The 23,924-nt window shown below is 51.4% G+C and overlaps 1 protein-coding gene across 6 annotated transcripts in view; it reads right to left on the bottom strand.

Annotated features, from left to right (window-relative positions):
* The window catches only part of TOM1L2 (target of myb1 like 2 membrane trafficking protein), a 120,761-nt gene that overhangs the window by 39,280 nt on the left and 57,557 nt on the right, over positions 1 to 23,924 (bottom strand). For 5 of the 6 annotated variants that reach the window (XM_006939908.4, XM_006939909.4, XM_003996345.5 and 2 more), the window contains exons 2-4: positions 20,169 to 20,253; positions 12,765 to 12,843; positions 6,192 to 6,341 (exon numbers count right to left, since the gene is read on the bottom strand). In XM_006939908.4, coding sequence (XP_006939970.1) covers positions 6,192 to 6,341; positions 12,765 to 12,843; positions 20,169 to 20,253 — 314 coding nt within the window. Of the gene's footprint in view, positions 1 to 6,191; positions 6,342 to 12,764; positions 12,844 to 14,651; positions 14,954 to 20,168; positions 20,254 to 23,924 lie in introns of those variants that run through there. The other variant, XM_019817270.3, reaches the window with a different exon arrangement.

Genomic DNA, 23,924 nt, shown 5'->3' with positions numbered 1-23,924 from the left:
ACGCCTCAATGACAGGAGGCTGGGATGTGGGGACGAGGGACAGGTGTCCACGGATTCTCGGTAGAGGGCTGCTGATGGCAAACATGTGGCTCCGGGAATGGCATCTGTGTGACCAATCTCAGGCCAACAATGCCTGTGATCAGCATCCCAGGAAAGGAATCAGAAGAAATGGTGGGCAGGAAGCCATGGGGACACGGAAGGACAAGCACCCATTTCTCTAAGGAACAGGGAGGCTGTTAGAAAAGCTGGTTTGGGGTGCCTGGGTGGCTCTGTCGGTTAAGTGTCCGACTTGTGATTTTGGCTCAGGCCATAACTTCATGGTTTGTGAGTTCAAGCCCAGCATCAGGCTCTGTGCTGAGAGCGCAGAGCCCGCTTGGGATTCTGTCTTCCTTTCTCTTCACCCGTCCTCCACTTGCCCTCTATCTCTGTCTCAAAATAAATAAAAATAAACTTAAAAAAAAAAAAAGAAGGGGCACCCAGGTGGCTTAGTCGGTTAAGCGTCCCACTTTGACTCAGGTCATGATCTCACAGTTCGTGAGTTCAAGTCCCGCGTCGGGCTCTGTGCTGACAGCTCAGAGCCTAGAGTCTGCTTTGGGTTCTGTGTCTCCCTCTCTCTCTCTGTCCCTCCCCCACTCATACTCTGTCTCTCTCTCTCAAAAATGAATAAACTTCAAAAAAGTTTTAAATAAGTAAATAATGAAATAAAACTGAAAGAGAAAAGAAAAAAGAAAGACAAGACAAGAAAAGAAAAGAAAAGAAAAGAAAAGAAAAGAAAAGAAAAGAGAAAAGAAAAGAAAAGAGAAAAGAAAAAGCTCCTACCAGAGGTGGGAAGCAATCAAAGGGACAGTGGGCTCAGGCCATGCCTGGTTGTCAGAGCCACAGGTCTCACAACTACCAGGAACACCAACCAAGCATCCTGGGACAGGTTGGGTAGCGGGGCGGGGGGGGGGGGGGGGGGGGCACTTGTCTATATAACCCCTTGGCCTCAAAAGCTTTTCAAGTGCTGTAGTATTACTTGACAATCAAAAAGAATGAAATCTTGCCATTTGCAACTATGTGGATGGAACAAGAGGGTATTATGCTAAAAGAAGTTAGAGAAAGAAATATCGTATGACTTCACTCATATGAGGACTTTAAGACACAAAACAGATGAACATAAGGGAAGGAAAGCAAAAATAATACAAAAACAGGGAGGGGGACAAAACAGAAGAGACTCTTAAATATGGAGAACAAACAGAGGGTTACTGGAAGGGTTACTGGGAGGGGGATGGGCTAAATGGGTAAGGGGCACTAAAGAATCTACTCCTGAAATCACTGTTGCACTATATGCTAATTTGGATGTAAATTTAAAAAGTGAAACTAAAGATAAAAATATTAAAAAATTTAAAAAAAAAAAGCTTTTCAAGTGTCGATACGTTCAGAGTTTAGGGCTGCCCCTCAAATATCCCCAAGCCAGCTCAAGTGCTCCCCGGGGAGGCCCTTGGCCCTCTATCATCTGCAAGCTTCTGTCTCTCCATAAAATCGATAGCTCCCCAAGGGCAGGGCTGGGACTGGGCCGGTGCCACTTCCTGGCAGCTGGACTCCGGAGAGCACCAGGAAACATCCAGATGGCAAGGATGGTGAGGAAGAACCTGTTGTGGCTCTGGCACTCACACATTTAACTGAACCTCTTTCCTGTCTAACTGCATTTCCACTGTGGCCTGCTGCCCACTTACGGGCTGGCACAAGGTCCAGGGATCTGTCACCCCCTGCCCTGTTCTGTGTTATGGTGGGAGTAGCACATGCTCTCCGGGGGGAATATCAGACTCTCTGGGCGGGGAGGCGGGGGTGGTGCAGTTTTTAAACGTATAAATAAAATCTTCTTCCTCAAAGGAGTTGAGGGGCACCTGGGTGGCTCAGTCGGGTAAGCGTCCGACTTCAGCTCAGGTCATGATCTCATTCTCATGGTTTGTGAGCCCCAGCCTCATGTCGGGCTCCGTGTCTGGAGCCTGCTTCAGACTCTGTCTCCCTCTCTCTCTCTGCCCCTCCCCGGCTCATACTCTGGCTCTCTCTGGCTCTCTCAAAAGTAAAGAAACATTAAAAGAATTTTTTTAATTAAAAAAAGGGGGAGTTGAGAACAGGTTGACAAGGTGCAATGCCTCCACACAGGCATCAGGTGGGCCAGAATGAGGACGCGTTGGTGAAAACGGGGCGCAATGAAAGCTCTCACATGCTGGTGGGAAAGAGCAGCAGGGATCTGCCAGAGTAACCACTCAACCAGAGCGCGGCCGTTCCCCACCCAGCAATTCCACTCCCAGGGATGAGGCTGAGCCACGTGAAACTGCTAATACGGGACTGTGCTTGGCCAACAAAGACACAACTTCACCCACGTGCCTTAATACGTACCTAATAACAACGAATACGTATGTTCACCCAACGACACGTGCTAGCTGTTCACAGCAGCGGTTTTCCCAAAGGCCGCAAACTGGAAACACCGAGTGTTCAGTGGAAAGGAGACACAAATGGCGGCGCGTTCCGCCAAAGGGACCCGTTGCAGCGACATGAGCAGGGGGCACGGGAGGCCTATCTGGTCACACCAATGACAAGGTGAGGCCCGCAAACAAGGCCCCAGACACACAGACCTGACTGAGTGCTGCTGCAGAGTCCACGCGGATGAAGTTCAAGTATGGGAAAAAACCTGGGGCGCCTGGGTGGCTCAGTCAGTCAGTTAAGCCTCTGACTTTGGCTCAGGTCATGATCTCACAGCCCGGGAGTTCGAGCCCCGCATCGGGCTCTGTGCTGACAGCTTGGAGCCTGGAGCCTGCTTCGCATTCTGTGTCTCCCTCTCTCTCACTGCCCCTCTCCTGCTCGTGCTCTGTCTCTCTCTCAAAAATAAATAAACATTAAAAATAAATAAATTAATTAAAAAGTACAGGAAAAACCCATCTAGGCTGTGAGGTGGTCACCCCAGGCAGTCGGGGCTCTTTGGGGGCAGGTCACATTCTGCTTCATGACACAGAGGCTAGATTCTACGTGTGTGTTCAGTTCGTAAAAGCTTGTCAAGTTGTACATGCTTTTTTAACGTGTGATTTCCTGTACGTATAATTCAATTTTAAAAAAGGCTGAAGATCCTGTTTATACTTTCGTTCACCGCATTATAGAAGCCAAGCCATCTGCCAGCTCTGAATGCTATCTGTTTCTGTTGGTTGGCCACGACCAAAGATAAAAGTTCTTCGTGAAGCTCCAGAACCTGGAGAAGGACCCTCCCCCCCAGGCAGGTAAGCAAGCCCACCGGGAACTATACCCTTATCCAAAGCCCGTTGGGTTTTCCCAGTTGGACCAGGGAGACTGTCCAGTGCATCCTGGCCGGACAGGAGCGAGCAAGCGAGCGAGGCCCTCAGGGCCCCTTCCTGCTCCCGCCCCTGCAGGCGGTGCACATGCACTGCTGCCAGGCCAGCAGGGGGAGCCCTCAGAACACGGTGCCGGCCGCCATGCTGCCTCCGGGTGACCTCTGGGACCAGGAGTAGGTTAGGCAGGAACACAAGGCCCCCATTGTACACATACAGAGGCAGAAGCCCAGAGAAGTTAAAACACTTGCTGCGGTCACACAGCTGGGAGAAGCAGTGCGGAGAGGAGGTGGTGACCTTGATGGGAAGGTCGGGCTGCCCCTGGGAACAACCACAGCCACGGTCAGTGCACAAGGCTCCCTGTGTCCTCAGCCAGAGGTCCCCGCACAGTCCCAGTGGCACGGATCACAAGCCTTGCCACGGCCGCCCTTGTCAGGAGGTGGCCGAGCACAGGAAGGACTCCTTCCACGTCTGACTACAGAAAGACCTTGCCTATGGCCACAGTGGGCCTGCCGAGGGTTCAGGCGGGGGTGCCCCCCTTTGGTGAGAAAAAGCCACTATTTATTGTCTTGCCATCAAATACTGGGGGTCTTGAGGCAGGGGAGTGTACTGGGGAAGTCCAGAATGAGGGAGTCAAGGGCAGAGGTGGGGGTGGGGAGGGAAGAGGGTAAGGTGGTTTGCACCTGCGTGTGCATGTGTGTGTATGTGTGTGAGAGAGAGAGAGACAGAGAGAGAAAGGGATGGAGAGAGGTGGAGGAAGAGAGAGAAGAAGAGTGGGGAGGGGGAGGGAGGGAGAGACATGGAGATATGCCAGGTGGGCAGAATGAAGAGCTAGGGGAAACCTAAGGAACCATGGGAAGGGGCCCTGCTGTCACCCACACTCCTCCCCTTCCTTAGAGCTTCAGCAAACTACATTCACCCACTCATTAAGAAAAACAACTTATCAGACAGCTACTCTACACAGTCAACGGCTCTAGACCCTGGGGATATAATGTCCCTGGGCTCTCAGGAAACTCAGAGTGAGGCAGAGGATAGAAAAGTGAGCACAGAAGCAGAGAAGACCATAAAAGAGGATGACAGGAGAGGGGGAAGTGCTGTCAACCTAGTGGTGGGAGGGCTCTGGGAGCTGTCTCAATGATGAAGAGGGCTTTCAGGCAGAGGACGCGGGAGAGAACAGACAGAGCCAGCAGACCTGTCGGCTGGGGCCCCACTTTCCTCTCCAACCTCAGGTGCCCCCACCACCTCGAATGCCCCGGTGCCCACCCCGATCACAGTGCCTTCTGCCTGGCCCCACTCCCACCCTCTCCTTTTGGCTCCCGCCGGCCCTATCTTTCCTCTACCACAGCACTAATCGCCCCACCTCGGATGTGCTCGTTGGCCTATGTGTCTCCCAGCCTACCACCAGGGTGCTCTGTCTAGAATCGAGATCTAGGGGTGCCTGGGTGGCTCAGCCGGTTAAGCGTCCGACTTCAGCTCAGGTCACGATCTCGAGGTCCTTGAGTTCGAGCCCCGCGTCGGGCTCTGTGCTGACAGTTCAGAGCCTGGAGCCTGTTTCGGATTCTGCATTTCCCTCTTTCTCTCTCCTCCCCAGCTCATGTTCTGTCTCTCTCTTCTCAAAAATAAATAAAAGTTAAAAAAAAATTGTTTTTAAATCCAGATCTGTCTGCGTACGCCTAGCTCAGAAATGTGCAGTGGTTCCCCGCTGCCTACAGGACAAAGCATAAAACGTCAGCATGTATGGCCCACAAGACCCTGACCATCCCTCTGGCCTCCCCTCCCAGCCCCAGCCACTCTTCATTACACTCTGTGCTCCACGTGATGGTTTTAAAACATCCTCTCTCTTAAGAGATGCAGCTTGATTCCCATACTCTTGACGCCAGATCTGGTGACTCCCTTCTAACAAACAGAGTATGACAGAAAAGACGGTGTGTGACTTCTGAGACTCAGTCCCAAGAGGCACCGCAGCTTGGATCACTTGCTCTAGGGAAAACCCGCTGCCATGTTACGAGGACACTCAGGAGTCCACACAGCAAGAAACTCAGGCCTCCTACCAACAGTCAGCAAGGCACGGAGGCCTCCTGCCAACAGCTATGTGGTGAGTCACCTTGGACGTGGCTCCTCCAGCTCATCGAGCTTGCAGATGAGGCAATTCTGGCTACCGTCTTGACCGCAACCTCATGAGAGCTCCTGAGCCAGGATCGCTCATCTAGGCTGCTCCTGAATTCCTGAGCCACAGAAACAACAAGGTACTAAACATCTGTTGTTTTAAGCCCCTAAGTTTTGGGATAATCTGCTACAGAGCAATCAATAACGAATACATCCCAAACGTGTCAACTGCTGTCTTTGACGCACGTGTTATTCTCTTTGTCTGTGCTACTTACTTCTCACACCCTGACCTTTCCGCCAAGTTCCTCACATCCTTCAGGGTCCAAGAGAAATGTCATCTCCTTAGTGAATCACTCCTTAACACCCTCTCCCCCACGCTGGCACCACCTGCCACAGAGCTGGCTCTGACCCTGTGCCTCGCCAGCCCCTGCATAGGACTCTATCATGGCCCTTCCTATCCCACAATGTCCCTGATGGCTCAGAGGCCTATCAAGGTCTCCCACCTGCCCTTGGGGGTAACAGAGATCCAGGCACCCAGAAAACTGGTGAAACCTCTGTCGACTGGCTTGTGGGCTACCACTCAGGTTTTTATTCCAGCGGGAGGAATGTAAAAAACTGGTGCTTTTTGCAACACGTATTTAAACCCAAAGGGCCTCCCTCCATTCTTTCCTCCAAATGATGGGAAAGCATGAAGACCCACTGGTCAAGGGCCCCATCTTACTCCGTGCCAACAAACCCGACAAGGGGAGCTGACCCTACCTGGATCAGAGCTAGCACCTTGTCCTGGACAATGGTGGGAGGGTTGTTCTTGGGAGAGATGATTTTGACCAGGACGCTGTCGATGAAATCTCGGTTGGCCACAAGGATGTGGAAGCGGTGGCCACAGTTCTTCACACATGTCTCCAGCACCTGAGGAGGTAGGAAAGGAAAGAGAGGTCACCACCATGGGACCCAGAGGAGCTGCCCAGGCCACTGAGTTTCCACCCCCACCCTGCCCCCTTCCTTCTCCTGGATGGTCCTTCCCACCATCTCCTCCAGAGTCAGACCTGGATGGTACCACATCCCTATGCTCTAATTCAGTTGTCCCTTGCTGTCTGAAGTTGCCTGTCCCTGAACAAGAATCAGGCAATTAGTTGGGAACTGAGGCACCAGTTTTGCATGAGAAGGACGCTGGTGTTTTAATGAGATCGAAATGACAGAGTGGTCCCTGACAATTAGCATTTTAACTCCTCTCTCCGGGCTTCTGGGTGTGAGACCTTAGCCAATGGGACATAGGCTCTGTCACAGAGAGGGCTGCTGTGACAGCCCAAATTACCCTGTGAATTACTTGCCCTTTTATGCGAGGAAGCGTGCGTGCACACACACACACACACGGGTGCACACGCCCCACACGACCCTGCCTCTGCAACTAAAATTGGCAATGACTAAGGATTTTGTACCCTGAATAAATGGTTTGTGGGCCTCAGCTGCCAATCAGCTTCAAGGTCCATGTTCACCGCAAACCCTGTTCGCCCATCCCTGGTCTGGAAAAAATGAGTTACACAGGCCGTAGCCATTAAGAAAAGCACAGCGCATGTGGGTTCTGGCCAGACGGCCATTGTGGGCTCGAATCTCAGCTCTGCCACTTGCTCCCCTAATGGCCCAGAATGAGTCTGTCTGTGCTGAGCTTCCTCATCTGTAATATGGGCACGTGAGCGCCCCCTTGCAGGACTGTAGTAAGGATGAGGGAGTCTGTCTGAAGCATCTAACACAGCGCCCTGCGAGGAGTGCGGCAGTAAAGGAGGACTATGGTGATACGATCATCATTTCGAAGGCTGTCGTACACACTTGAGGAACGGGAAAAGCTCTCCCGTCCCCACACGACAGGGGAGAGGCTGGCTGGAATTCAGAGGCACCAACTGGAGTGTCCCCCAGCCTTCGACACACCTTTCTGAACTTCTCAGCTCTCTGTAAACCAACCCATACGATCACCCAGCCCTTCCCACACCAGTACCCCCCAATGCCACAGTCAACTAGCAGGGATGTGACGGACAACAGGGGACATTTCTGGCTGCCTCAGTTATCTTCATTTGCCCACAGTGAGCTGATCACTGGCTACCTTAGGCAGCCATTCCACAGGGCTGGGTTCACGCAACGAGGCGTCACCTTGACAAAGCGTGACGGTTAGGAAAGGCCCACACTCTTAACGTTAACTGAGCACAGACTACACGCCAGGCACTGTGTGGGAGCCCCCACATTACGGCATTTCATTTTAGACTCACAGAATTAGATTCTCTTTAAGTGGGTCAGGCTTCTCTGGAGCCCTTGTCTCCTCACCCACAACGAGGCCACAGGGCCAACCTCCCCCCATGGCTCTCCTCGAAGATCAGCTGGGAGTCCCTCAGATGACAGGCGACAGGTACTAGATTTCTTGTTCTTTCACCTGGTCCTTGAAATAGCCCTGTAAGGTGGGTGTTATCCCACTTTAGAGATGAGGAAGCTGAGGCCTGGAGATGCCAGTAACTTCACTGAGGAGGCCAGCGCTGGCATGTGCCCTGAGCCTGGCAACCACAGAGCCAGTCAAAACTGTTCCTTTCCCCCACTGCTGCCTGCACTGTGAGAGACCCTGGGTTCTGCTCGGCTTGCCAAGGAAGACCTCAAAGCTTAGCATCTTTGGGTCATCCGCAGCCAAGGGAGGGGGGCATTCTCTTTCTTAGCCTCTGTACGTGCTCAATTCCAGACGATCTCAAGGTAACCAGCACTCACTCTTAACAGTGACCATGGGGGCTACAGGGATGAACCAGAGGGGTTCTTCCTACCCTCCAGGAACTCACAGTTCCCCTTCTTTCTAGGATCCCCTCTCCTAACTTGGCCTATGCAGGCATCAGGCTGCTGCCAAGGCAGGTGGCAGGAAGAATGGTTTATTTGGTCAGGAAGAGGTGGGGAAGGGAAGGGAGGAGGCTGGGAAGAAAGCAGGTGTGGTGGAAAAAGAGAAAAGAGGAGCAGGAAGGCCAACATGGCAGGCCAGCTGTGGCTCTCCTGCCAGGCTCAGGGCAACAGTGGGCCAGGACACCTGTCCCAGGCACACCCTTTAGGGAGCACGCCCTTACATCTTCCAGGACAGCAGACTTTAAAGCCAGTGTGGCCTAGGCTAGACCTTCGGGCTCACACACAGGTTTGGAAATGCCCTGGACAGAGATGGCATGTGCTACAAAGCAACCCTGAAGCCTAGCAGAGCAGGAGGAAATGCAGGAGGTCGTCCCTGGCTGGCAAGGGCCACTGGGCCACTCTAGGGACTCTGTCAAAAGTGCCTTTGGTGAATCGGTGTCCCTGTGGGTTGTAGGGCATGAAACACACAGCAGCCGTTTTCCAGCAGCCAAAGCCCACAGAATAACAAAAGTGCCTCTAAGCAATCATTAACAAACAAGCGAAGAAAAAAGCAAAACACTCAGGAATAAATTTAACTAAGGAGGTAAAAGATCTGTACCCTGAAAACTATGAGACAATGATGAGAGAAAGGAAAGACGACACAAATAAATGGAAAGATGTCCCGTGTTCGTGGATTGGAAGAGTATTATTAAAATGTGCATACTACTCAAAGCCATCTACAGATTTCGCAGAAGTAGAAGAAACAATCCTAAAATTCATATGGGACCATTAAAGACTGAATAGCCAAAGCAATCTCTAGAAAGAAGAATAAAGCTGGGGACATCATACTTCCTGATTTCAAACTGTATTACAAAGCTACAATAACCAAAACAGTATGGTACTGGCATAAACATAGACAATGGCACAGAAGTGAGAGCCCAGAAATAAACCCACATATACATATAATATTTGATGAGAGGCAAGAGGACTCAATGGGGGGAAGGACAGTCTCTTTGACAGACGGTATTGGGACAACTGCATAATGACATGCAGAAGAATGAAACTGGACTCCTATCTTACAGCACTCAAAAAACTAACTTGAAGTGGACTAAAGACTTAAACTCAAGACGTGAAACGTAAAACTACCAAAAGAAAACACAGGAAAAAAGTTCCCTGGTCTTGGCAAAGATTTTTTTGGATATGACACCAAAAGCAATGGCAACAAAAATAAAAATAAACAACTGGGACTACGTCAAACTAAAAAGCTTTTTGCACAGCAGAAGAAACGATCAGCAAAATAAAAAGGCAGTCCACAGAATGGGAAACAATATTTGCAAACTATCTACCTGATAAGTGATTAGTATCAAAAACATATAAGGAACTTAAACAACTCAATAGCAAATAAATAAATAAATACACAAACAAAAAAACAAATAAGCAAAACCAATCCAATTAAAAATGGGCAAAGATGGCCTGGCTGGCTCAGTTGGAACATGTGACTCTTTATCTAGGGGTTGTAAGTTCAAGCCCCAGGATGGATGTAGAGATTACTAAAAAAATAAATAAATAAACTTTAAAAATTGGTTTATTTTTAACAGAGAGAGAAGCAGAGAACAGAGGGAGACAGAATCCCAAGCAGGCTCTGTGCCATCAGCGCAGAGCGTGATGTGGGGCCCGAACCCACAAACTGTGACATCATGACCTGAGCCAAAACCGAGCCAGACGCTCAACCAACTGAGCCACCCAGGTACCCACAAAATAAATAAACTTTTTAAAAAATGGGCAAAAAAAACCCTGAAATAGACATGTCTTCAAGGAAGACGCACACATGGCCAACAGGCACATGAAAAAGTACTCAACCACTTATCATCAGGGAAATGCAAATCAAAACCACAATAAAAGATCACTTCACACTTGTTACAATGGCTAGTATCAAAAAAACAAGAGACAAGTGCTGATGAGGATGTAGAGAGAAAGGAACCCTTGGGCACTGCTGGAAATGTAAATGGGTGCAGCCACTACGGAAAACAGTATGGAGGTTTCTTAAAAAATTAAAAATAGAGCTACCATACGATCCAGCAATCCCACTTCTGCGTATCTATCTAAAAGAAATGAAAACAGGGTATCAAAGAGATATCTGTACCCCCATATTCACGGCAGCGTTATTCACAATAGCCGACACACGGAAACAACGTAAGTACCCACTGATAGATGAACGCATAGACAAAATGTTGAGATATATGTGTATGTCGTATTTCTTTATCCATGCGTACAGACACACACTGGAATAGTATTCAGCCATAAAAAGGAAGGAAATCTTGCCTTTTGCAACAACATGGAGCTTGAGGCCATTATACTAAATGAAGTAAGTTAAATAAAGAAAAACAGGGGTACCCGGGTGGCTCAGTCTGTTCAGTGTATGACTCTTGATTTTTGGCTCAGGTCATAATCGCACGGTTCGTGAGTTTTGAGCCCCACATCAGGCTCTGCACTCACGGAGTGGAGCCTGCTTGGGATTCTCAGTCTCCCTCTCTCTCTGCCCTTCCCTGCTCATGCTCTCTCTCCCCCTCAAAAATAACTAAAATTTAAAAAAAGAAAAACAAATACCTAGTGTTTCTCACTTGTATGCAGAACCTAAAAAAGCGGAGCTCACAGCCACAGAGTAGAATGGTGGCTATGGAGCACGGGATATGGGGAGACATTGGTCAAAGGGTACAAATTCCCAGCTATGACTAAGCTCTAGGGATCTAATGGACAGCATGGGGACCATAATTAACAACACTGCAGTATATATTTGACAGTTAAATTAGATCCCAGGGGCGTCTTAGGGGTGTCAGTCAGTTAAGCATCCAACTCTTGATATTGGCTCAGGTCATGATCTCACAGTTCATGGGACGGAGCCCTGCATCGGCTCCATGCAGACAGCACAGAGCCTGGGTGGGATTCTCTCTCTCCCCCTCCAGCGCGTGTGCGTGCTCTTTGTCTCTCTCTCTCTCAAAAATAAACTTTAAAAAAAAAAAAAAAAAGAAATTGGATCTTCAATGCTATTCCCCTCCCCCAACAAAGGTAATTACGTGAGTAGACAGAGGTGTTTACTAACCTTATTGTGGTAATCATTTTGCAATATACACATGTATCAAATCATCACACTGTGTACCTTAAACTTACATATGTTACATGTCAATAATCTCGTTAAAACTGGGAGAATAATAATAACAACAGACCTGACCATCAGGAAATGTTCAATGCCGTTCAATGGTCTTCCAGCAGGAAGTAAAGGCAGAGACCCCTTTAGAAAGACTTCCATCCAAGCAACACGATTACCGTTAGGTTGGGTGTGTAAAGGGGTAGGTACCAGGAAAATGTTCTGATATGTTAGAACTCATTCCCTGGTGATTTTAGCTACTGAAAACAATTCGTTTTGGGTATCACCCTGGGTTTCACGAATGCCAAGGATCAAATTCTGAGCAAAAACCAAAAGCTTTCAAGTCACTACTTCTCAGCTGGTCTTTTTCTTCTTTGTTATTCAAACCCCAATTCCCTGGCAGAGAACTCTCTCCTAATAAGTCTTGGGTTTTCACTTGGGTGAAAAATCCAAACAGTTTTCCTGCTTTAAAAGGAAACATGTTAGAGCTGTTTGGGATAAACAAACTATTCAAACCTACAGAAAAGCCCACGTGCTGACCTGTTAACAGTTTTCATTGTGAGAACTCACTGTGGCCCAGATTTTGCCACATCTGAGTAACTGTTAGCTTTCTGGACAGAAATAACACCTGAAGTTGTCCCTTTGAATTTCCTAACATTTTAAGAAAGGGCAAAAATCTGATCTGTTCCTTCCTGAAAGGAGTCACTAGGCTGACTTTTTCCAGAACCTCTGCACCAATGACCAGTTTTTACCCCATAATTTACAGCCGGGCATTCACTAGCCACGAAGTCTGGGTGAACCCCCGGACCTCTCGGAGTCTCCATTTCTTCATCTGCATGAGGGAATGATGAAATCTGTTTGGGAAGGTTACTGTAAACAATCGCTTTACCCCCTGAAAAGCTCAGCACAGTCCCAGGCAGGTTCTGGGTGGAAGTCGGCAGGTTTGGAAGCAGGAACCTTGACACCTGGAGAGGCAGCTGGCCTCGCTGCGTCACAGCAGACTGGTGGCAGCAAGGACAGCCAGACCCAGGCCTTTCTTCGGCTTCTCTGCTCTGGGATTTTGTAGCAGTCAGTGCTGCCCATGCCTTATCTTCTGCTGGTATGGACCAGACTGCAGCCCATCCCCCATTTCAGGGGAAGGCAGGAAAACCCAAGGTCACTACGGGAAGGTTCTGCTGCTCTCCAGTGGCACTTGCCCCAAGCCGTCCACAGGCCACGGCTACCGGAGGCTGTGCTGAGTGGACAGTGGGAAGGCTCTGTGGGTGGGGCAAGGCCAGGAATGTGGATTTCCCCAAATGCTTCCCCCCCACACTCCCATGCCCCATGAGGGCAGCACTCACTGTTAACGCCAGCATGACTTCTCTGTAGTTCCGGTTCCCGTTGAGCCGCTTCTTCAGGGCTCGAATGGCGTCCTTTGGCCTGGAGAGAAGGACATGTTAAAACCCTCACGAGTTCCACTTGGGGCACTGACCCACAGATTCACCCCCGTCTGTGTGGACTAGCATATATACGAGGTTGTACGTTATACACAAGGTTATAGGAGCCATGTTTATAAACATAAAAGATTGGAAACAAACTAAATCTTCATCAATGCGAAACACGTTAATTTTTGTAACTTTATTTATTTTCAGAGAGAGAACGCGAGTGGAGGAGGGGCAGAGAGAGAGGGAGAGAGACCAAAATCCCAAGCAGGCTCCGTGCTGCCAGCACAGAGCCCGATGCAGGGCTCGAACTCACAAACCATGAGACCATGACCCAAGCTGAAGTCAGACACTTAACCAACTGAGCCACCCAGGTGCCCCTGAAACACATTAAAAAAAAAAAAAAATTTTTTTTTAAGATTTATTCTTTTTTAGTAATCTTTACACCCAAACGTGGGGCTCGAACTCATGACCCTGAGATCACCTTGGCGCCCTGAAACAGGTTAATTTAAATCATGTTTATACACACAATGGAACACTACATAGCTGCAGCCAAGAATAAAGACACTCCTGGGCACTTCGGTGGCTCAGTGGGTTAGGTGTCCGACTCTTAATTTCGGCTCAGGTCATGATCTCATAGTTCATGAAACTGAGCCCCGAGGCCCTCTGCACTCTCAGCACACAGCCTGCTTGGGATTCTCTCTCCCTCCCTCTCTGCTCATGCTCTCAAATAAACAAACAAACAAACAAACGTGAAAAAAAAAAGAATAAAGACACACTCTATGCACCAACATGGAGGGAACTCAAAGATATGAGAGTAGAGTCATCTGTAGAAAGTGTATAATGTATGCTATTCTTTGGCTTATAAAAGGACAACATACATACATACATACATACATAGTGCACGTGACAGCAGAGGAAAAGAATCCCTGAAAGGAGACCCAAGAAGCTGGCAACTTTGGCTGCCCCTGAAGAGGGGAACTGGGTGACAGAGGAGGGGGTGGGTTTTTCACTGGACCGCTTTTTTACAGCCCTTTTGAATTTTGCCTCAAATTCAAGTATTATTTATTCAGAACAACAACGAACCCACTAAAGAGACAACAGACACAGAAGCAGAAGAGAGAATGGCCAGGTCCTTGCTGAGGCCTGGCTGTTCTGCTCCTCCCCAATTCCATGGAGCTCCTTTTTGCCCTGAGAAAACTTAAGTCTCCTCAAAACCCACAGAACTATGTGCTTTTAGGTAATGGAGCGGATGTGGATTCCCAGAGGCAGGTTCATAAGCTGATCGTTTGGAACCTGGAACACGTTCTTTCTTAAATCATGGATTAGAGCCGGGAGTTGGGGTCCCCAGCCAGCCCTCTAGAAGCACCTAGTAGGTGCAGCCCGTGCGTCTGACAAGCTTATTTACTTTATTCTAAACCAGGATCCAACAAAGCTGTGGGACCTCAGGGTCACCTCTGGCATGAAGGCCTTGCCCTCTGACACCCAGCACCCGAGCTCCGGGGAGCCCCTGGGCCAGCTGCAGGCCGGCCCTTTGCTATCATAAGTGGGCTCCAGCCCTCCCCTGACCAGCGTGTCAGTACATCTGGGTCTCTTGAAAAACTCAAGGTCTGTCAGTCAGGGACCTCCTATTCCTGCAGCTCAGAAGTGTTTATGATTTCTTCACCAAATGAAAAAGTCCTTTCCAATATGTGTGAGGAAGCTGGGGGAAGGGAGGGTGGGAACTCTGCTAATCAGCCCAATTTAGACAGAAATACACAGGAGCAAGACAAGGCTTCTAGAAGAAATTTTAAAACACTGAGTCACCTATTTCCCATTCCCAACTTGAAACGTGGCTGCCTGCAGGAATTCTTGGCTCCTGAGCCCAAAGGCTGATGGGACGAGCTCTCTGGGGAAGGGGTCCCTGCCAAGTGTGTCTGCAGTACGGCTGCAGTTTCCAAATAGGGATGCTGATTTCTGCAAATACGGGGCTTGACAAGCTCCTGGCTTTGAGGACTGTTTGTGGACTTGAGCTGGTGAAGGTCAGCGGCTGCTGGCCAGGAGCATGGATTGATTTCCTCTTTCTCAAAGGCTCTGCCAAGCCACGGTCAGCCCTGACCCCCGGCTGCCGTCCCTCTCCATCCAGCTTCGTCCCTCTCCTCTTGAACTTCCACGGAGCAGAAAAATGGGCACAGCCTCCAAGGGCTGCGATCACTTCTAGCTCACAGAGCATGGCACGCACAGAGCTCTCCCAGTGTGGGGGTGATGGTGGTGGTGGGAAATCAGAGAGTCAGCAGGCTCCTGGGTTAGAGTTAAAATGGAAATTCAGCGGCGGGAAGTACTGCCTCAGAGTGACTGGGTGAGCACAAAAGCAAGTATTTATCTCTCTCCCCGGGGGAGAAGCTTCAGAGAGGAGGATCAAAGTCATGTCAGAGGAATTGCAAAGTTTCAAGCAGCAGCGGCAGATTAGACAGCAAGGAGCTGGAAACAGGGAAAAAGGAGAGAAGGAAGAGTCAAGAGCCAAGATGGAGCAGGGAAAAGGAGCAGGAGGGGGGGAAGGGCCCCGTGAGATGCCCCACCGCCCTGGCAGCCTTCAGCAGAAAGGGGGGCCCCTCAGGGCAGCACCCAGGGCCTCAGGATCCGGCCTCTGGGCCATCTTCAGCCTCCCATAAGGTCTCCTCCACCCCAGACTCGTAAGAACCCTTCTTTCCAGTCATACTTGAACCCATCTTGGCCTTTGGCTCCAGAACTGCTGCTTCTGAGCCGCTTGCTCCTTACTCCCTCCCAGGAGGACATGACTACCCCACCTCCACCACGGCAGACTCTTCCTCTCCCTCCCATCCTCCAGCCCTGCCCCCCCCCCCCCCGCCTTTCTGCTGCCATCGTGGTCTACTGCAGTCATGGAGGTGGTTATTCCTGCGCACACCCTCCAGCTTAAGAGGCTGGCGCACGAAGATGCCATCAGCAAGGGAAGGTCTAGAGGTGGTCATGAAAATGACCCAGGTCAGCGTCAGAATCACCTGGGGATTCAAACCCACACACCTGGGCCCTAACTAGGAAGGTCTGGGAGAGGCCTGGTAAACTGGGTCTAAAACATTCCCAGGTAGATTATTCAGTCAGGCGCTCCTGGTTAATGGCCGATGGATGATTCAGGGTATGGGGGACTGCCACACAAGGCCTGGGGATGGAGGGGATCTCAGCCTTGGACATTAGGGAAAGCCCAAGGAGGGGCCTGTGGGGCCGGTGACCGACTCTGTACCCACCAGGACCGCCACCTGCCAGAGGTGTGGCTTTGAATAACTATGTGTGGGCAGAACTATGGTGGCTGGAGCCGGGGCAGATTGCACTTCCGTCCGGCCTCTGTCCCTTTTAGCTGTGCTGTGGGACCTTTGGCAAGTGAGCAAACCACTCTGGACCTCAGTTTCCTCCACATTAAAACAGGCTGTCCCTACCTTCTGGGGTTGTTGCGGGACTGAGTGCACGAGCGGTGCAATCCAGGGCTTGGCATGGGGGCCTGGCATATACACAGCAAGTGTTCAGAGAATGGCAGACAGGGTAAGGGCAGCAAACCCACAGAGATCACTACCAAGGACCGGCCAGATAACACCACAAATGAAAAGTGAAGAAGTCACGCCAATGCGAGTCTTTAACGTGTATAAAGAGCAAACTCCTATGTAGAGCAGGATATGGACACATATACGGCCAAACACTTCACAAATATTTACTCCTTTAATCCTTGTAACCACCCCATGGGATAGGCACTGCTGGCACCCCCATTTTATAAATGAGGACAGTGAGACACAGGGGTGCACAGCAAGGGAGTGGAGGACCTAGAATTCCAGCCTAGGCAGGTGGCTCCAGGCTCCCGCTACACTCCCCTTCCTACGGGCATGCTGCACACACTGTCCACCAGCCCGGGCGGCCACCTCCCTGCCCCACCCCCCCACCATCCCCCCACCTTACCTGGCTGGTGCCCTCATCTGCTGTAAGACTCCACTTGGGTGTCACCTCCTCCAAGAACTTTGCGCTGACAGCCCCAGGGCCAGCCAGCCGCCACAGCTCTAGTCTCTCTCAGTCATATGCAGCTTCCCTGGTCTCGCCGTGTTAGGATTATGTTCTGTATTCCTCATCAGACCAAGTCCCTTAGGGACTCCATCCATTTACTCGCTTCCTTAACTAGTGCTTGCCAAGAGTCAATTATGTGTATGTATACTGTGCTAGCGTTGGGATAAAATGGTCAGTGAAACAGAATCCTGCCCTCATGGAGCGCACAGTCGAGGGGGGTCCGCGGGGGGATAGCCACTCTAACAAGCATCGGGCAAATATGTAAGTTTCAATGGTGAGGGGTGTAGTATAACACACAGTACCGTGAAATCACAGACAGGGCACTTGTCCAAATCAGGAGAGGGGTGTCAAGGAAATGAGATTCAAACTGAGATCCAGTGAGTGCCAGAACTAATCAATGAAAGGGAGAGGAACACCAGCACCAAAGCCCTGAAGCAGGGAGGAGCTGAAGGGGTGCCCGACCATTAGCTGACCTTTTAGAGTTTTTCTCCCAATTCAGAAGAGATCTGACACGCCCCCTCACTGCAGAGGCTAAGACAGAAAATCCCCAGGCGTCCATGAGGCCCAGGGCTCTCACTCAAAACTTCAGGAACAGGAGCGTGGGCCACTGTGGGAGAAGGGGACTCAGGGGTTGGGAACGGAAGGTGATCCACCTCTTAGACCTGGGAAGGAGGAAGCTCCACTCTAACAGATATTCATATATGCCCACATTTGTGGAGAACTGCAAGTGGGAAGTTCAAGGAATTGAAAAGATCAGTGGGGCTAAAGGATGAGGACAAGGGGAGAGGGCCCCAAACGGAGTGGCAGAGGGACCGGGTTATCACGCAGAGTTCAGTCCACTAAAGACTTTTACTGTGAGCGAAGGCTTGTCTTCTGAAAGACAGTCAGGGGACGAGAGGGAAAGGGCAAAAGGTAGAGCACCCGGAGGCTACAGCCTGACTCTAGGGATGACACAGGAATACGGCTCTTTACAACCCGACCGACCTGAAGCGCCATGCCAAGCCCTCCCTCCCCAAGGGGCACCCCCTCCCCACTATTTCCCTGCTCGTCCAGATCGCTCGTGTCCCCAGCACACTGCCCTTTCGTGCCACTCTGATCTACACGCCACACTGCTTTCCCTGCCCCACTGAGGTCCAGCCCGGAGCCTGCCCCTCTGTGTCTGCTGCAAAGGGCACACACCTCGGTCACAGCCTGCCCGGCCCCACCGGGTGAGCCCCTCACCCGGTGAGGGACACTCATCTCGACATCCTGGCAATGGCTGTACCTCCACCTGTGGGGTCAATGAATGTGGCTGGACAACCGGACAAAGGAGGCCGTGAGAGGGAGACAAGAGGAAGAAAGGAGCGCAGTAGCTCCAGTATCAGAAATGCACAGTCCCCAACAACTCTCCGTGACTCGGCTGTGTGCCAGGCACCAAACTGACCACCGCCACTTAGGAACAGCAATATGCCATCGTTCACGGAAGACCCCAGCACCGAACTCACACCTCCAGCGCAGGCCGCTGCCCCCAGCTCCATACCCCTCTGTGCCAAGGACCCGGCAGCACCGCACCCAGCGGGCAGCTCAGATCTGCGGGATTTTAGCCGACCTTCTGATCTCTGCCCCTCTGCCTGCTCCCCCTTATGGCAGCTCAGTTCCAAACACTGGAGAGGGGGCGCCTGGGTGAATTAGTTAAGCATCCGACTCTGGCTCAGGTCGCGATCTCATGGTTCATGAGTTTGAGCCCTGCACTGCCTCGGACTCCCCGCGGTCAGCGTGGAGCCCGCTTAGGATCCTCTGTCGCTCTCTCTGTCTCTCAAAAATAAATAAAACATTAATAAACACCAAAACAGTGGAGTTTTCTTGGCTCTTCTCTCATGCCCCCATCCACCTCACAAACTCCACTGGCTCCACCTTCTAAATATGTTCTGAATCTGACCATTTCTCTCTCCCTCCTCTAAGGTCTTCTGGATCAAAGTCACCATCACCCCACACCAGGGTTATTGTATTATTCTAACTGGCTTCCCGTTTTCTGCCCTCTGTCCTTCCCACGCTCGACCAGACCATTCTGAACATGGTAGCCAGAGTGATCTCCTTAAAATGAGTATTAGACCATGCCCCTCTCTGCTCAAATCCCCTCCCTCCACGTCAAGGCCAGAGCCCCGTGGTGCCCACACTATTTGGATGGGGACAAGTCTGACCTCACCCCTCCTCGCTCTCTCCGCTCTGGCCCCAGGGACCTCTTGTGATTCCTCCAACATTACTACCTGCCCTTTGTCCTGGGACTGCCATGCTTGCTGTCCCCTCCGTCTGGAAGGTTCTTCCCTGGTGTCATCCTCACACCTCACCCCCTCATCTCCTTCAAGTCTTTCTTCAACGTCACCTTCTCAAGTGAGGCTCTCCTTGATTTTTCCACTTAAAATGGCTAACTCTCGGCTTCGTTTCTCTCCAATCTTGTCACCAACTGACCATGTAATGTGAACACGTAATGGCTTCAAGGGCGTCTGTCCTGCTCCCTGCTGTGCCCTGGGCACTCACCCTGGGGCCCAGCACGAGGCTGTCACTCAGCAAGTATCTGTTCAGCCCCGGTTTACACAGGGCAAGGCCGCAAGGGCCAGAGCCAAGATGTAAGCCGGAGTCCGGACGGTCCTCCTCATCACTCTAGGGAGGGCTGGAGAGGGCTACGGCAAATACCATCTTTTACGGTGTGGACAGAGGGCCAAACACAGACAAATCGGGAAGAAGCGTAAACAGAATGCAGCTGGAATGCAGCTAGAAGAGGACATGAACAGCCAGAAGGACCGACCTGGCAGCACAGGAATGTGAGGGGGTGGCCTGTGGGGCAAGAGACACTCCGTGCCTCACGCGGACTTCCACTCCCTGCCTCCCTCTGTGGACACCGTGGGCCCTCTCTCCCTCTTGCGGGTCCAGCCCGGCAGAGCAGGGCAGAGACAGCCTCGCTCTGGGGGAAGGGGAGGCAGAGCCGGGGAGGAGGGACCAGAGGAGGTGACAACCACGGGGGACCAAGTACCCAAGCAACTTCAGTTTCACTTGTGAGTCAAAGCAGGTTAGTAAAAGAGGTCGTCACTGCTCTAAGGCAAGCGCTGCTGATGGGGGGTGGGCTGGTGGGGGGTGGTGGAGGCAGGAGGAAAGACAGAGCGTCAGTTTATTAAATGCCAAAGCAAACAGATGAAAAGCAAAACAAAAAGTACAACACTGCCGCCCTTAAGCCCTGACGGGCTTTGAGTGACCCCCCAGGACAAGTTTCACATGAGGTGGGGGTGGGGGAGGGACACATACCCTTCCTCCGTCTCATTGATAATGTCGCAGATCTCCATGTTCAACGTCCAGTCTTCGCTTTGCAGGGAGCCATCTGTTGCCTTTTCTGTAAAGTCAGAGAGAAAACGGATTTACATTTTTCCCAGAATCAGGGGGCCCTGGCAGGAAACACGAAGGGGCTGGAACCACCACACCCCCCTCCCAAGCACATGGGCTGGGCCGACAGAGCAGTTCTAAGGGTGCTATTTTCACAAGGGAGCATCCAGAGAGAGATCTGGCCCTGAGTGTTGCAAGATGGAAAGTCCCGGAGATTGGCTGCGTGACAATGTGAACGCACGGAACACTTCAAAAAATGGTTAAGATGGTAATCTTCACGTTACGTGTATTTCGACACAATTAAGTTTCAAAAATTAAATGAAAACACTCACAACCCCCCTAAGGTAGGTATTATTCCCTCCTGCGTTGAAAAGGAAGGAAACAGGCTCAGAAAGGCTGGGTACTTGTCTGGGATCTCATCATTGGGACTGGGGGTACCGGCATCCAATCTCAGGTTGCTTGTCTCCAAAGCCTACAAAGTTGCATGATCCCGCCCCACCTGCTAGTAAAGCTGGACTTTTTTTTTAAGTTTATTTATTTTGAGAGAGACAGAGACAGCAGAAGTGGGGGAGGGGCAGGGAGAGAGAGAGAGAGAGAGAGAATATCCCAAGCAGGCTCTGTGCTGCCAGTGCAGAGCCCGACGCGGAGCTCGAATCCATGAAACCACAAGATGGTGACCTGAGCAGAAACCAAGAGTCCAGCGCTCAACCTACTGAGCCACCCAGGTGCCCCTAGGAAAGCTGGACTTTGGATCTGGGGTCGTAGCTTAGACAAATTCTAAACGTGCCCCATCCTACCTGTACAGTTCATGAGAGGGATAACATCACCACCATTTTCTTCATACAACCCACACTTCCACTGATAGATAAGAAAACAAACGACCTCTGTACGTGCTGAAATTGTCCTTGTTTTACTGGATGCAGCTCTGGGGAAGTGACACTTGTTTTTACATAACATACTAGAACTCACACATCCAAACAAAGGCTGTACTTATAAGCAGTGACAATATACTCCAAAAATGTAGCTACTGCTCAAGACATTTGTGCAACAGCTTCAGTCTGCATGTAAGTGCCCCATTGTTTTAATTTTTGCCAAAACTGACACATCCCCAACTTTTCCACCCTCTTTATTCATCAACCTTAACACCCAAAGACCCGTGGAAACAAGCAAGCGCGCCCATAAATGAGGCGGCTCTGTGTCTCAGGCGAATGCTGGGCCTGCAGCGGACTGGGCAGGGTGCTGGGAAGGCTCCGAGATCTGAGGAACCCTTAACCAAAGTCCACGATGGTGCCAGGCTGGCAGGGACAGAGGGAGTATCTGGTGTGTGCCCATAAGAAAAAAAGTGTGTGTGGAGAGGGAGAGGCAGGGGTGAGAACCCGTGTCGGAGACTCACTGGAGGCAGACAGGTCCCCGACACGCTGCTCCCCTGCCCTGTCCACCGCCTGCGTGTGGAAAAGAGCAGCCACAGCAGGAGAGCTACCTGGAGGGTGAGGGTGGGGACAGACAACAGCCACCGTGGGAAGGGTAGGGGCAGGTCCCCAGGAAGAATGGCCTGAAGCACCGGTCAGCTTAGCCTAGAGAAAAAGACTAAGAACTAGAAAAAGACTAGAGAAAAGAGGCTACAGGAAGGCAGAGGGGACAGGCATGAGGCAGCATCTGGGAATCACCCAGCAGCGTGTCCCCTTGGCACTGCGCATCAGCCCGAGGCGGAAGGCCACAGCCAGGTCCTGGAGCCGGTAACTGTGTGAGTGAAATGATTCGCGCCTCTGGCCCTCTGCTCTCCCTGCCACGCTCAGCTGTCTCTGAACGGCCCTCCCCTTCAAGGTGTCCACTCCCAGACGATGTGACTCCCCCCAAGGTCTCACACAACAGGGGAGCGTCTGTGGCCGTGAGTGCAGAGCACATGCTCAAGAGGAGACCAATCCCAAAAAAGCCACTCTGCCCGCAGGCCCGGGCTTCCAACCCTTCTCAGCCGGCCAAGGGAGAGGCCAGCTGGCCAAACGGCCACTCCGAGCTGGTCATCCGTCCCTGTCACAGCACCGGCTGCGGCACAGACGCTCATGAGGAAGAAAGTCTGTGACTGCACTTTGGTAGGGCCATAGGGACACTGTCTTGGGAGGCTTAATAGAGGAAATATTAAATCAATGAAACCTCATTTCCAAGTTCGGTTTAGCAGCAGAATCCATTAACCTTATATTCACCCGCTCCCTTCCTCTAATAATACCGGGAAGGGGTTCAAAGGCATGATAACTTATCCTCCGGGTAGCGCATTCTATTCAATTACTGGGATTCTGAGTTTCCAAGCTAAAAGATATATACTCGTTTTGATTATAAAGAACCAACCCAAAAAGAATGCTGCTTTCTTTTCATTTTGCTGGAAATGCCACATAAATACAACCGTGGGTATTTGGCTCTGCTGAAACAGACGAGGGAAGTAGGGCTGACAAAGGAGCTCAAATCAGTTCTTATTTTTCTCTGCTCATAAAAGAATTCCCAGCAATGGGAACAAAGTTGTATCTGATTGCCCCTGGAACTGCAGCCACTCAAAGCGTGCTCCCTCACTCAGTCCTGTCCCCGGGCCAGAGGAAGCAAAATTCAATCTCATTTCTTTTGTCACGTAAATCGTCAAAACCTAAGATAAATCCTGGTGCAACAGCAGAAACACAACGCTCCAGGGAGCGATGGGGCAAGTCATTCCCATCAGCCAGCCCTGGGGACGGATAAAGATCAAAACACCAGTGACCCTGGCTGCAAACGCTAACCTTTCAGAGTTCTCTGGTGATATGCTAATGGCCAGGGGCTGAACTGGGCAAGACCAGGCAGGGCAGGGCTGCGCTGGGGCTGGGCAGGGCAGAGCAGGGCTAGGTAGGGCAGGTCTAGGCAGGGCAAGGCTGAGCAGGAAGGGCAGGGCTGGGATGAGCAAAGCAGGGCAGGGCAGGGCTGGGCAGGGCAGAGCAGGGCTGGGCTGGGCTGGGCAAGGCAGGGCAGAGCAGGGCTGGGCTGGGCTGAGCGGGGCAGGGCAGACCAGGGCTGGGCTCAGCAGGGCAGAGCAGGGCAGAGCAGACCAGGTCTGGGCTCAGCAGGGCAGGGCAGGGCAGGATAGAGCTGGGCTGGGCAAGGCAGGGTTGAGCAGGGCTGCGCAGGGCTGAACAGGACTGGGCAGGACTGGATCGGGCAGGGCAGAGCTGGGCAGGGTAGGGCAGGACTGGGCAGGGCAGGGCTGGGAGGCCAGGGCAGGGCTGGGAAGGCCAGGGCAGAGCTGGGAAGGCCAGGGCAGGGCTGGGAAGGCCAGGGCAGGGCTGGGAAGGCCAGGGCAGAGCTGGGACGGCCAGGGCAGGGCTGGGATGGGCAGAGCTGCGCAGAAGCAAACACAGCTCCCATTAAACCTTCAGTGCAAGACAGTATATTATCCTAAAGCTATTGACAAGGCATTTTCTCCATTCACAAAAGGCTGCCTCCAGCCAGGTGGGAGCTGGGAGCCAGGATGCCCTGAAGCCTAGACCCTGAAGGCAATGATCGTGTTCTCTCAGGCTTGGTATTTCTGTACCCCCACCCCCACCCCCACAGTCTGAAATCCCAGGCGGTCCTGCTGGGAGGAGCCTCACAATCCAGTGGCTTGGTTTCTTGGCTGCTGCTGTCTACACTTTGATGTTAAATATAGTGACTTCAGAGCAGCTAGCA

The sequence above is a fragment of the Felis catus genome, chromosome E1 (genome assembly GCF_018350175.1).
Source record: "Felis catus isolate Fca126 chromosome E1, F.catus_Fca126_mat1.0, whole genome shotgun sequence".
Taxonomy (NCBI): domain Eukaryota; kingdom Metazoa; phylum Chordata; class Mammalia; order Carnivora; family Felidae; genus Felis; species Felis catus.
This window is presented reverse-complemented; position numbering and strand designations above follow the sequence as displayed.